Source organism: Pyrus communis, chromosome 11 (assembly GCF_963583255.1).
Source record: "Pyrus communis chromosome 11, drPyrComm1.1, whole genome shotgun sequence".
Taxonomy (NCBI): Eukaryota; Viridiplantae; Streptophyta; class Magnoliopsida; order Rosales; family Rosaceae; genus Pyrus; species Pyrus communis.
In genome coordinates, this window is record NC_084813.1 from 3,999,869 (window position 1) to 4,014,299 (window position 14,431).

General features: G+C 35.9%; 2 protein-coding genes across 2 annotated transcripts; both read left to right on the forward strand.

The window, feature by feature from the left end:
- The first annotated feature begins 273 nt into the window (after nt 1–273).
- Nucleotides 274–1,774, forward strand: LOC137709542 (uncharacterized). The gene is made up of 3 exons (XM_068448625.1): nt 274–541; nt 753–981; nt 1,152–1,774. Exons 1-3 carry the CDS (start codon nt 317–319, stop codon nt 1,580–1,582), a joined length of 885 nt encoding a protein of 294 aa, XP_068304726.1. The 5' UTR covers nt 274–316; the 3' UTR covers nt 1,583–1,774.
- Nucleotides 1,775–12,128: 10,354 nt separating this feature from the next.
- Nucleotides 12,129–13,117, forward strand: LOC137749404 (transcription factor bHLH162-like). The gene is made up of 3 exons (XM_068489498.1): nt 12,129–12,273; nt 12,390–12,768; nt 12,884–13,117. Exons 1-3 carry the CDS (start codon nt 12,142–12,144, stop codon nt 13,033–13,035), a joined length of 663 nt encoding a protein of 220 aa, XP_068345599.1. The 5' UTR covers nt 12,129–12,141; the 3' UTR covers nt 13,036–13,117.
- Nucleotides 13,118–14,431: the final 1,314 nt, after the last annotated feature.

Below are 14,431 nucleotides of genomic sequence, written 5' to 3' on the forward strand. Positions count from 1 at the left end.
AGTTTTCGTTAGATATGATTTATATTTAATTTTAAATTTTAAAATAATTTTTACCTGCACGATATATGATGAACGATCACGATCTCATGATCTCAAAGATCCTTAGGAAAATGATTCGTTCCTTTTCCCAACGAACGTAACAAGTAAAACGACAAAATCTTCATGTTCGTAGCGTCCTGTTAGTGCACGTCGGACGAGTGGGACCCATCCATGAACCTATAAAATGGACCACAGATTTCATTTGGGATCCCCAAACCATTCTTTTTTGCCACAACCAAGTGAAGGGAGGAGGAGAGGGAGATTCCACAAATAGAATATGGCCGGAGCAATGGTTAGAATTCCGGTGATTCGCCGGAGCTCCGACGATATTTTTGAATTTCCCGGTACAACTGTAAGTCTAGCCGACATGGTTCTGGGTTTCATTGAGGAAGTCGAGGAGTCGCCGGAGAATACTACCTCTGGCTCCGATGAAGATGACGAGAATTCTTGCAGTGTGGAAGAGAACAAGGCATTTTGGGAAGAACAAGACCAACTTCTGCAGGTACTTTTTCAACACGACTTTTTTCTCTTTGTACACCTCCTGTTTAATCATCTCCATTGTTTCCTTTTGATTTATTATATCTGAACACGTCAAATAAAAGAGGAATATATGAGAAGTTAAAAATGATGTGTAAAATCAGCTTCCTTGATTGATTTCATAAATATATTCAAACATCAACTTTCGTTCTAATGTATGGTATTTGGAATTGCAGGCAATATTGTGCAAGACCAGTAGTGTTGAATCGAAAATTCGACAAGCCACCAAGGAAGCATTAAGGGAAATAAATTCATCAAGCGCAGAATATTGCGTTTGCGTGAGACCTGTGGCCGGAGGTTGCCGGAAATGTTTGCGTACCGAAATATGCAAACGGCTAATTGATTCTGGATACAATTGTGCCATTTGCAAGTCTAAGCGGAGAAGCTCAACAAATGCCCCAGCAGGTACCCTCAAAAAATCCAACCTAGCTATTACCTTTCTTGTTTTTCGAATCAGGCACGAACCCAGGATTTTAAAATGGGGTTGGTTGGAAATATATACATGCTAATTGATTTTGTTTTTCTTTCTTAACTATTTACTAAATTAAATATGGTGTTTTTGTGTTAATTAACAGGGGAGCATACTTATTTGGAAGTGCTGGACAAAAGTTCAAAGAGAGGGGAGATTAGGGTTGTAATTGAGCTAAATTTCCAAGCTGAGTTCGAGATGGCAAGAGCTAGCGAAAACTACAACAGATTGATTAGCTGGTTGCCTGAAGTGTTTGTTGGAAAAGCCGATAGACTACGAGCTTTGATCAAGGTTTTGTGCTGCGCTGCAAAAACATGTATGAAGGAGAAGAAAATGCACTTGGGACCATGGAGGAAGCACAAGTACGTGCAAGCCAAGTGGTTTGGGACGTTGGAGCGGTCAACGCCAGGGTCGTTGCCTGTCGGATTTTCGCACGGGCCGCCGAAGCCTAAGGCCTCGATTTTGACCTTTGATTTGTTGGAGGCGGCTATGCCTGCAGGCTTGCATTGCGCTGGTACTGCAGTTGAAGTTGTGTGAATGATGATGATGCATGAGAAAACGAAAAAAAGTTTTGTACGCGGTTTTGGTGTTATGCTTGCGAGTGAGTATATACATATATGTATATTTATATGTAATGGGGTGAGGTTAATTACTGAGGTTTTTTGCAAAGTGTGGTTCAATTGAACCCCTTGTTTTACTGAGTTAGCCTGCAATTTAATAAACTCTTATTTCCTTGCCTTACACTTTTTTTTTTTCCCCGAAAAAACCACATTCGATACTTTAAAAGTGGTAAAAGTACAAGAAGACCTTAAAAGTAAAGGATTGAGAGATTGCTTTTTAGGGTAATATTAAAGGGATTAAATTTATAGACAAAATTTGTAAATTAAATAATGTGTCGCTAATAAGGATGAACATGTTTATCAATGCTTAAGCAATAAACCAATCATCAAGTTCTATGTCTTTTAGTTTTTAAAATTTTGTTTATAAATTTAGTCTCCCTTGCATTATCCATCTTTTTCATACATACAATTTTATTTACATTATAAGGTAGAAATTGAGCTAAGCCTTATAATAATCAAGTCATAATAATATAAATACTATAAACTGTAATACTCGATCGTATTTTTTTTTTAACAAAATATATATAAACCATATAGCTAAGTTCCCAACTCATATGTATTAAGTCCATCTAAATATCACAGATCCAGGACTGAGGAATTAAACAATATAAAAAAATAAATGAGCTTTTCTCTAGTGCACATAGTGCATCAAAGAAATTTCATAAAATAAACAGGTCACAAAAGCAACAGTAGTAGCAGCTCAAGATAAGCAAAGGGAAGCCTGATCCAATACAGACAATTACTCAATAATTAAAAAATAACAGCTAAAAACCCTAATCCCCATCAAGGAAAAGCAACTCGTCGTCACTTGTTTCTCGAGAACGACCACTAAATTGGTCTCCATTTAGACTATCTTTAAAGGAAATATCATATTATAAGAGTCAAATTACAATTGATGACTAATGTGATAATCTGAAGTTTTATATTAAATTTTGTAATTCTCCAACCGAATTGTCAAATGTTATTTTATTATTTAAATAGAGTTTTAAATGATTGTAATTATTAAAAAAAATGTTGAAATAAAATTTTTATTGGTTGAAATGTTAGTGGAATAAGAGACACACTATTAAAATGAATTAAAAATAAATTTAACATTAAATCACTAAACCTTCAAATCCAGACAGCAACTAACACTTCAGTTGGAAAGATTTTTGATATCAAATACGCACAATAACATTCCACGTAGGATTTTGACATCTCTCTTGAAGATGCTCTTAGAAACCAAATCGTTGATGGATTCAGAGAAAGCAAAGTTGTCACATCGTGGACCCGGGATCGGTACAAAATTCCTAATCCGAAAACGCAAGGTAATATCAAATAAAAATAAGAAAAATAAAATATGGGTGAAAAAGATTCCTCTTATCATAAATCTTTTACAAGACCACATGAAATTATAAAAATCCAAGCCTATGTGTATGAATGCACAATAACCATTCTTTTAAAACTCATTATCCCAAACCGCAAATAAATAAATAAAAAAAATAAATAAATAAATAAAAAGAAGTTTCCACCTCTCTTTTGCTAGTACTCTTGCCTAACTCTTTTTTGTCAGTTCTGAATTACCCTAATTTTATGTGCACTTTGGTCGTCGCTGCTGTTGCTACAATTTTGACCTGAGAGGCTGTGACAGGGGCCACGTGAGAGGCAACATCTAGCCTCCATTTTCTATAATGAGGAACGACAGAGCAAGGACGGGGCCTCCTTATTGGTTCCATTATTTGGTCCAAATCTAGGCACTTAGGAAGGACCGTTCGTTGTGGTTTTAGAATTTTCAATCATGTTTTTCTTTCCTAAGGCACACGAATCAAAGAATTAAAAAATTCGGACATGGGGTGCGTTTAGAAAAATTAAAAGAGGTAGAAATTTGAAAAAAAAAAAAAAATATTGCGAGAGCTTATTTGAGATTTAAATTAAGCTCTCAATAAAAAGCACCAATTTGTTGTAGCAAAGTTCCACCGCCTTAGGATGTGACGAAATTGTACCAACAAAACAAATTAAACTCCTTTAGTTACGGCCAAAGCCACACGCCTATTTGGGGGGAGGGGGGAAGGGTTGGCTAATAACCTTCGATGTCTAAGTCAGTTTCTCTGAGAAGAAAGGGAGATTTTGAGTGGAATTGCATAGAATCAATTTACAGAGAATGAATAGGTGATAGGGTATTCATGGGAGCTAGTGGCCAACCATGGTATGCGGGAATGCCCACATCACATGTTTGCGTCCAATTAACCAAAGTGTGTCATATGTTGGATGCAGTAGGAATGAAAGTGGGCCTTGCCAATTAATGACGACATTTTTGTGAACTATGAATATAAGTCTGTATGTCAGCTTTGGTATTTTCTAAATTATTTTTGGCTCCACAATAGGGATGACAATTCAAAACGTTAAACCCGATAATTGTGGATAACCGTCCGAATGGAGTGGATTTGGGTATGAAAATTCGGGTAATATTATGGATATGGGAAAAAACCATGAATTTTGTTCAGTTATGGTTTTGGATATGGTTATAAGGGTCTTTAATCCGTATACATCGCCGAATCTAAACTGAATTGTAAGATCCCACATCACCCAAGGGAGTGGATCACGTAAGCCTTATATGTATATTCACATCTCTACCTAGCACGAGGCCTTTTGGGAGCTCACTGGCTTCAGATTCTGTAGGAACTCCAAAGTTAAGCGAGTTTGGGCAAGAGCATTCCCATGATGGGTGGCCCACTGGGAAGTTCTCGTGTGAGTTCTTAGAAACAAAACCGTGAGGGCATGGTTGAGTCCCAAAGCGGACAATATTGTGCTACGGTGAAGTCGAGCTCGGGATATGGTGGGGGCTCGGGCAGGGATGTGGCAATTTGGTATTAGAGTCAATCCCTGGCCGGAAGTATGTCGACAAGGACCTCGGGTGTCACATCCCGGCTCGGGCCCTCACCAGATCCCGATCTTGACTCCACTGTAGCATGATATTGTCCGTTTTGAGCCTCGACCACGCCCTCACGGTTTTGTTTCTGGGAACTCACACGAGAACTTCTCAGTGGGTTACCCATCCTGGGAATGCTCTAGCCCAAACTCGCTTAACTTTGAAGTTCCGATGATCTTTGAAGCCAATGAGCTCCCAAAAGGCCTCGTACTAGGTAAATATGAGAATATACATATAAGGCTTACAAGATCCACTCTCCTGGGCGATGTGGGATGTTACATCGGGCCCCTAAGGGGGGTGGATTATAAGATCCCACATCGCCCAAGGAAGTGAATCCTATAAGCCTTATATGTATATTCACATCTCTACCTAGCACGAGGCCTTTTGGGAGCTCACTAGCTTCGGGTTCCGTAGGAACTCCAAAGTTATGCGAGTTCGGGCGAGAGCATTCTCATGATGGGTGACCCACTGGGAAGTTCTCATGTGAGTTCCTAGAAACAAAACTGTGAGGGCGTGGTCGGGGCCCATAGCAGACAATATCGTCCTACAGTGGAGTCGAGCAAGGGATGTGGTAGGGGCCTGGGTTGGGATGTGACAGAAATGGTAAAGAAGAGGTTGTGAAAGAGGCTGCAGGTGATGGATGGGTGTAGTTGGCCTGAAAAAATGGTGAAGGTGATCGGAATCACTCCAGGTCGAACTAGGTTGCTGTGCGGGTGTACGGGTCGAAGGTCGAATTGTATGTGTGAGTGAGTGTGTGTTTGAGTGAACCTATACCATTATTACCATATTCATTATTCACCACATAATATTTAGTATATAATAGAACAGTATTCAATGAACCCTATACTATCATAATTATGCACCAAACATCATGCTTATGGAAGATATCAATAGCCAGCATCATCAATGTTTTATTCAATACTCTTATTTTTATACTCTATCAAATTCATTCATTCATTGTTATGTTTTTGGTTTTTTTTTTTTTTTTTTTTTTTTTTTGTCAAACGATACATTTTTTCAGATTAGTCACCCTACGCAGTCATGCAATGGCTTAACACATTTCCACCACTATGGTAGAGGGTCACTTGCATGCTTTTTGTTATTGAACGTGGCTATTTAATGACGAAATTAGTATCTACTAAATTATTGTGCGTCAATTGGATGAATATAATTTGATGGATATAACTGTTAACCAATGTGAAATCTGTTACCCGGTGGGTATGGTTATAGACAATCCATGATAGTTAGTTTGCGGTTATGAATATAGTTAATTTTTGTGGTTAGGAGGATGAATATATCATTTTTGTTCCCAAACCAAATTGTTGCCATCCTTACTCGTCAGTGTTAGCTAAACTAACTTACTTGGAGCATCCCCAAGGGATGTTGTAAAAGAATTAAAACTCTTTATTAAAAGGCAAACTAAAAAATAAAATAAAATAAAATTTAATAATAATAAAAAATAAAAAAAAATCTCCAACATACTCTATAAATTAAAGAATCTTCAATATAGCAAAATGAACAATTACTCCTTAAATTTAATAAGCAACTCTTCATAAGCCAAATATTGAAAATAAAAAGTTAAACAAAAACTAAAATAAAGTTTTTGAGTTTAACAAAACTTAGAGCTTTTGGAGATGCTCTTAAGCAAAATAACCACTAACTTAAAGTTTTGTTTGGCAGCTCGAACTGAACTGACTATTTCAATCAGATATGATATTTGTACATCGAATGGTTCTGACTAAATTAATTGAGTGTTTGGTGTAAAATAAGACTAAAAACCGCCTGTGCAATAATGCATTATATTTTATGAAAGGCAATGTCAAAAATTGTAAATGAAATGAAAAATAGAAGAAAAAAATTGATAGAATAATCCATAAAGGGGCACTGCCCTTTCTTTGTAGTTAATCCTTTGCAAACAATCCGTTGTCATCGATCTTCTGCACATAACCCAGAAAAGTTATGGGCGACTTGCAGATTGTCGAGTTTCGGATCCTGTAAAGGAAATCGATTAATTGAATTTACATCGTGATGGGTCGTCGCAACCACAGAAATTGAGCCAAGAAGCTTCATCTTCCAACCCAAATTATTTCACATAATTTAAATTTTGTCTAACCCTAATTAAGTTCACATAATTTAAATTCTGGGGGTTCAAAACCTTAATTTTGAAAGGAACTGTAACTTCACCAAAAATTTAGAGCAGAACATAAAGAAGAAGAAGAAGAAATCTTGATGAAGACGACGGCTGAACGACGGCAACGGGAATGAGTTTTATGCACGATGTGAGAGAGAGGGACGCGACGGGAGAGAGTGGGAGAACACTGCGTGGTTTTCCTACCCGACTAATAATACAAAGGCTTTGGGTTGGATAATTTAGCAAGTGTATACCGTATAAGGATGCGGGCTCAGTTTAATTAATTCGGGTACTATTTAGTACAAACCTACATCAAACATTTGGTTTCGTAATATTTATCTTATCCGGTTCGCAATACGGCTTGCCAAATGAGACCTAAGAGACACTATTTTAACAACTAAAATTGAGTTGACACGCCTCCAATTTCTCATTGACATCTGTAAGCAAGAGTATGTTGACATGTCTATTACTCCCCCAAGACTTCAAAATATGAATTGAAGATCCCACCACCTATCTAAAGTTTTTGATAACTATTTTTATTCTCCGTTTCTTCTGTTGATTTTCTCATGCTAAAGTTTTTTTTCCTATGATTGTTTCAAAGAAAAAATAAGTTCGCTTTCCTAACAAATGAAGTATATACAAAAATAAAAGTGATAAAAGAAAGAGTGTCCTTAACAACCCTAATGGATTCTTCTTGACTCACATGCTGTCGTCCTTCTTAATGGAAAGACATTTTTTTTTTTTTTTTTTCTCTTTTCCCAATAATGGAAAGACTTCAAAGTCCAAGCCATTTTGTTCTTCCGCCGAAATCTGCAGAATCCCCACGCCATTGCCCTTCTACCATTAATCAAACTTCATCATAAAAAAACACACTGAGTTCGCGACTTTGCGAAGAGAGATTCTCGCAACCGATATATCACTGAAATAGTATATATAATTTCAAGAGTGACGCAGCACAAGCAAGAGGGGTACACATTGTTGCAAAGTCACTTTGCGCGATGAAATTTTAAACTTTGTCGCGCAAAGTCTTGTGCGATGAAATTTTGCGCAACAAAACACACATCATGACGCAAAGTTATTTTACGCAATGAAACTTTTAAACTTCATCGCACAAAGTCTTAAAAAAAAAATTAATAAAATAAAAAAGTTACTATTTTTAAAATCTTTGTGCAACATAATCCAAAAATTTCGTCGTCTAAACCAATTTATTTTCGTTTTTTATTTAATTTTATATTATAAATTTTAAAATATAGTTATTTTCATATGTTTTTATTATTTTTTAAAAACTTTGATCGACGAATATCAATATTTCGTCGCCTAAACCTTATTTACTTATTTTTTATGTATTTTTATATTGTTAAACTAAATTATTTCTTTATTATTTTCTTTCTGCGACTAATACACATTTGGTCGCCTAAACCTTATTTATTTTAATTTATTTATATATTAATTGTAAAATAAAATTATTTTCTTTTTTATTGTTTATAAAAATTATTTTTATAAATTTTGCATTATTTTTATAAATTTTGCGCGACGAACAATATTTCGTTGCACAAAATCAATTTTTTTTTTTAAGACTTTGCGCAACCAATCATTTGTCACGCAGAACTCTAAAAATTTGGGCAGGCACAAAAAAAGGGATGCGGGAATTTTTTTAAAATTTTTTTAAGACTTTGCGCGACCAATATTTTGTCGTGCAAACTCATATCTTTCGTTGCGCAAAGTATTTCGGTTTTTAAAATCAAAATAACTCCTCCACAATTTTTCCAATGTCTTTCTTTATTTTCTTACCTCTCATCTCTCTTTCCCTCTCCCCAAATCTGACCCTCTCTCTCACTCACCCCTCTCACTTAATCTCTCCTCTCGGATTTGGGGTATACCAATTTTATGGGAGATTATGCTAATTTTTTGTTATTATTTTATGTTGTTTTTTTTGGTTATTTGACCATGTTTGTTTTTTGTAGGGAATTGTCAAGACTTGGACGGCTAAAGTTGAGGATTAGGATGCTATCGAACCATGTCCCTTGCCACTACAACCATAATAGACTTGTATTAGGATTTTAATATTGTACTTTGTTAATTTGTGTGTACATTTTGAATATATTATATATATTGGATAATTTGATCAATATTTTGCATATGTAATTTTATTTTAAATATGTCAATTTAAATTAAAGTAATTAAATAAAATAAAATCATACAATTAAATTAAATTAAAAAGGTAAAAATTTGAAAAATCTTGCGCTACCAAATATTTCGTCTCGCAAACAATTAATATAATTAAATTAATATAAAATAAATAATAACAAAAAAGTCAAAAATCTTGTGCGACAAAATATTTCGTCATGCAAACAATTAATTTCATCGAGCACAATATTAAATTAATTAATTTAATTAAAAATAAAAAATCTATACGCGACGAAGATTAATTTTCGTCGCATAAACCCTATTGTCACGAGCTTTGCGCAACGAACCATGTGCGACCAAAATTTCGTAGCGCAAGGTTTTGAGCGACAAAATTGTACTTTGCGCAAAAATTTATTTCGTCGCGCAAAGTGTTTTTTGTAATAGTGGTACAAAAGTAAGCCCTTGAAGAACACAATTTCTGGAGTCCACCAGATTTTAGTTGAAAACCCAAAGATTGTTTTGTTTAATTCTGAATTGATGCTTACAAATGAACATTTGTTTAATTCTGAATTGATGCTTACGAATAGTCAAATGGCTTAAATAAATATAATACAATTGTTGGGAAAACTCAAAAGACTAATAATTAAAATAAATTCGGATGACAAATGAAAAGTCAAAATTTTTATTACAAACTTAAAACTGCATTTTGAAGGTTGAAACGACCCCGAATGGCCGAAATCTATTGTATATCATGACAAAGTCGTGAGTTTGACTCATGACATCATTTTCTTTCCGAAAAAGTATCATGAGCCAGAGCTCAGACGCCAAAAAGACAAACTCCCATTGCATCCTTTTGTCCTCCGCGTTCCATCGATTCTTGATTCATTCTGGTTTGTGTCTTCATAATAGATAGAGAGGCAGAGGCAAATGAATATGCACCACATGATGTCTAAGAAAAGGCCAAGGGAGCTATAGTTCTCCACTCCACTCCACTCCACTCCATCATTGAAAATAAACCATTTACGATGTATTATCATCTTCATCATCATAGACATAGAGATCATGATCAGGTTGTGTCAATGTCAACTGAACCAAATGGATAGTAATTTAACCACATGCATTTCGTGAGTGATGAATTATTGATGATGCTGGCAACAAGAGATATTCGATGGTGATCCATTTCATTTTTGTTTAAAAATACTCGATTGCTTACTTGACGTGGAGGAGTTATGTACAGAATTTTTTAGACAACTTTTTTATCCTTGTCAAGGGAAAGCATGACCAAAATAGCAATACAAACATGGACAATTTTAGCTGCACAACAGCTTAACTAAAAACGTGGAGAATATCATGGTGCCCGTAACAGATAAGAATTGCCACTACTCTTGACAATACCATGCGTGCCTCTATCCTTCACGAATAAGGTATTTTCATGTTATAAATTTAAACAGTTTAAAATTTTAATCATTATTTAAAAATTATATTTATAAAAATAATCATTCAAAATGAAAAATATGTATTAAATAAATAGGCAGTTCATCATAACATGTTACTTAATGTTATCTACACTTGCGTTATGTTTCATACATTTGGATGACTGAAAAAAAATTTGAGTCAAATGATTTTTTTTTTTTTTTTTTTGTAAAGATGATCTTCAAAGAAAGATACAGAAACAACAACAATATATGTAAAATAATTCTTAGATACTCAAAAGATGAGGAGAAATGTGACATCCCACATCGGCCAGGGGAGTGATCCTTAAATGTATATTTCAATCCCTACCTAGCACGAGGCCTTTTGGGAGCTCACTGGCTTTGGGTTCCGTAGGAACTCCGAAGTTAAGCGAGAAGGGGGCTAGAGCAATCCCATGATGGGTGACCCACTGGGAAGTTGCTCGTGAGTTCCCAAAAACAAAACCGTGAGGGAATGGTAAGCCCAAAGCGGACAATATCGTGCTACGGTGGTGGAGCGGGCCCGGGAAGTGATCCGCCCCGGGCCGGGATGTGACAATTTGGTATCAGAGCCTAACCCTGGCCGTGGTGTGCCGACGAGGACGTCGGGCCCCTAAGGGGGGTCGAATGTGACATCCCACATCGGCCAGGGGAGTGATCCTTAAATGTATATTCTAATCCCTACCTAGCACGAGGCCTTTTGGGAGCTCACTGGCTTCGGGTTCCGTAGGAACTCCGAAGTTAAGCGAGAAGGGGGCTAGAGCAATCCCATGATGGGTGATCCACTGGGAAGTTGCTCGTGAGTTCCCAAAAACAAAACCGTGAGGGAATGGTAAGCCCAAAACGGACAATATCGTGCTACAGTGATGGAGCGGGCCCGGAAAGTGATCCGCCCCGGGTTGGGATGTGACAAGAAATTCTACCTTAAAATACTTCATAAGCGTTCCACATAAATTCATATTTGTGTCAAACCAATAATATTGTAAATTATTATGTGAAGCTCGTCTATGTTGCAAATAAATTAAACAAATAAATTATGTAATCAATAATCAATTGTAATAAATAAATAAATAAATATATATTATTTTTCACCCATTTTCATAATATATTTTACGGTCAATGACAAAATATCTCATATTTTATTAAAGATGACAAAATATATCGTATTTTATTAATAGTTTTTCAAAAAAAAAAAAAAAATTCTTTTTGGGGGGCGGGGAGGGGGGTGTGGTTCTTTTTCAAAAGAAATGCAAGATTCTAATAAAGCCACGTGACAACATTACAGTAGAAAATTCAAACCTGATGGCTGGCTTTCTGACTTTCTTGGAAAAGTAACAGTGCTCGCTGATCCTACTCTTTCATTTCCTATTGGAACATCATTACAATATACAGAGGACTGACTTGTCATCTTTCTTTTCCATTTTTAAGTTTGGAATCAAATGCAACCTTATATTTTATCTCTAAGACATTGTAATGTTATGTCATGCACAAACTTACAAAACTTACAAGTTCATTGTAATGTCATATATACCTTACAATTTTCGTCAAATTTATAATTAGTTGATGATGTGGTAATGTGAAATTTTTTTCGTTAATTGATGACACGGCGAATATAGATGCATGAAATATTACAATGTTGTCATAAGTTTTTGTGCGACATTTAAAAGATGGGACATGAGGTTGCAATTACATATAAACTTGAGATTACAAACTGTAATATACCATATGTATAAATACATACCATGATCACACCTATACCAACCACCTATCTACCTTTTCCAATTATAAGAGAGAGTAGCAGCGGTAACTGGAAGTTGTTTCATAGGAATCTCTGTGGCCAACTTGCCAGAGAAAGTTCAATGAATAACAACCAAGCAAGTCAATCTTCTTCAACCAAAGTTGAAAGGAGGGTTGTAGAGAAGAACAGGAGAAATCATTTGAAACTTCTTTACTCCAAGCTCTACTCTCTTCTCCCTAACCAAAATCCTAAGGTCTCTCTCTCTCTCTCTCTCTCTCTCTCTCTCTCTGTGACACTATCATTGTCGGAATGAGAATCTGAGCCATTGATTCATGGCTAATGTTAAATGTGATGTTTGATGTTATGCAGGAGCCACTGAGTGTGAACGAACAAATAGATGAGGCCATCAACTACATAAAAAGCAAAGAGTCGAAGCTGCAGAAAGCAAAGGAGAAGAAAGAGAGCTTAACGGGCACTAGAAAAAGATCAAATGCTACAGCATTCGTAAACGTTGAGAGCATGGAACCGAAAACCTTAAACATTGAGAGCGTAAGGAGCACAAAAGCACCCCAAATCCAAATCCATGAGACAGGATCCACAGTTGAGGTAGTGCTGACCAGTGGCTTAGACAATCATCAGTTCATCTTCTACGAAATTATTCGTATACTTGACGAAGAACAGGCGGACGTCGTGCATGCTAGCTTTTCAACTTTGGGAGACACTATATTTCATGTAGTACGCGCAGAGGTATGGAAAATTAACCGAATTTTTCTCCCTTTGTTTCTCAAGAAAATATATTTGATATGATTCAGTACTTTTGGATCTTCATTTGGAGTACTAATTTGGCTTTCATTTCATGTACATGGACAAGTCTATGTTGGATTTTGGGGCTGCTAGAATAACTGAAAAGCTTAATAGATTTGTGAATGGATCCATCAGCGACCAAGAATTACGGCAAGATTGCTTTTGGGACTTCAAATTCGAGCCTGCGGCAATAATAGGGGATCAGGTCTGAGAAGTAATCCACAAACAAATAAATTAATCGTATTTCCCCGCTGACCTATGTACATTGAACAAAACTATAAAATGGGGTCGTTTTTTATGCAATGATGTTAGGGGAGTGAGATTTCAGCTAAATCATATGAATATATGATGTGCCAGCTTAATATGCGGTTATTAGTCAGTTATAACATTAGATAGATTTGTATTATAAATAATCAAATTAAGGGTGATTATTTTCCATTGTTACAGAGTGAATACCCAAAATTACTCTCTTGCTAATGCATAGCTCCGCCATAATAGAATGCGACCTTGAAATTTTTTTCAACGTGTCGGGAACAAATTTATGTACATCAAGTATCATAATACATATAATTAATTTTTTTTAAGTATCAAACCACTTGTCTTATAACACCATGTACCGAAATATATTCTCGACACATTAAAAAATCTATCTTGACGTTGTTTAAGAGAAAGACAAATAGTAGTTTTGAGACCAGTACTACCAATCATTAATAATGACGATTTTTATTAATTTGGCAAAACTAATAATAGTAATAGGACGTGAAATTTAGCGAAGTGAATACTAGGTAGTAATATTTTGCATTCGGTAAGAAAGTATTATATCCGAGTTCTACATTTCCTCTCCATGATGTTAAAGCATTTTATTGGCAAGGATGCATCATATTACAATCCTATATTATATTGGACAATTAGGAATGATCATTTATTTCAAATTTTAATATTTTTTTTTTCAAGTGTTTCTAATTTTTTAAGCTATTTTTCGTCAAAAAAAAAACCAAAAGAACAATTGAGATCGATAGGTTGAATAACCGTTCACATCAGAAGGCTAAATAATGTCCCATGGCAAATACCGTTGTATTCCAACTTTCAATTGGGCCCCTCTGGCATTTCACACGTCTAACGTCATACTTCCACAGCTGGCCTTGGGGCTCAAATTGCCATGGCCCATGGCTGCCAGTTGCCAACACTCGCATGTGTATTGGAGTGTTCTGTCATCTCGGAGTGATTTGTCATCTTGCCATATCTAGAAACAACGGGTGGAAGTGCTCGAATCTGTGAGGTCTAAATTGCCGTGGGGCTAAAACTGTCATGGCAAAAATCATGGCTGCCAATTACCAACACTCACGTGTTTTGCAGTGTTCCATCATCTTGGAGTGTTTTGTCATCTTGCCATATCTAGACACAATGGGTGGAAGTGCTCGTGGACTAGAATTCTCTTCTCTTCTCCTTCTATTTCCTTTTATCCTCTTCTCTTACATTATTTATTTTGTCTTTTTTCTTTCTAAGAAGAAAATTAATGTAAGATGTTGACGTGGTTGAATCGTGATCATTCAAATAGGAAGAGAGAGAAGGAGAGCAACGACAAAACAATCCACGTAGGGCGTGTT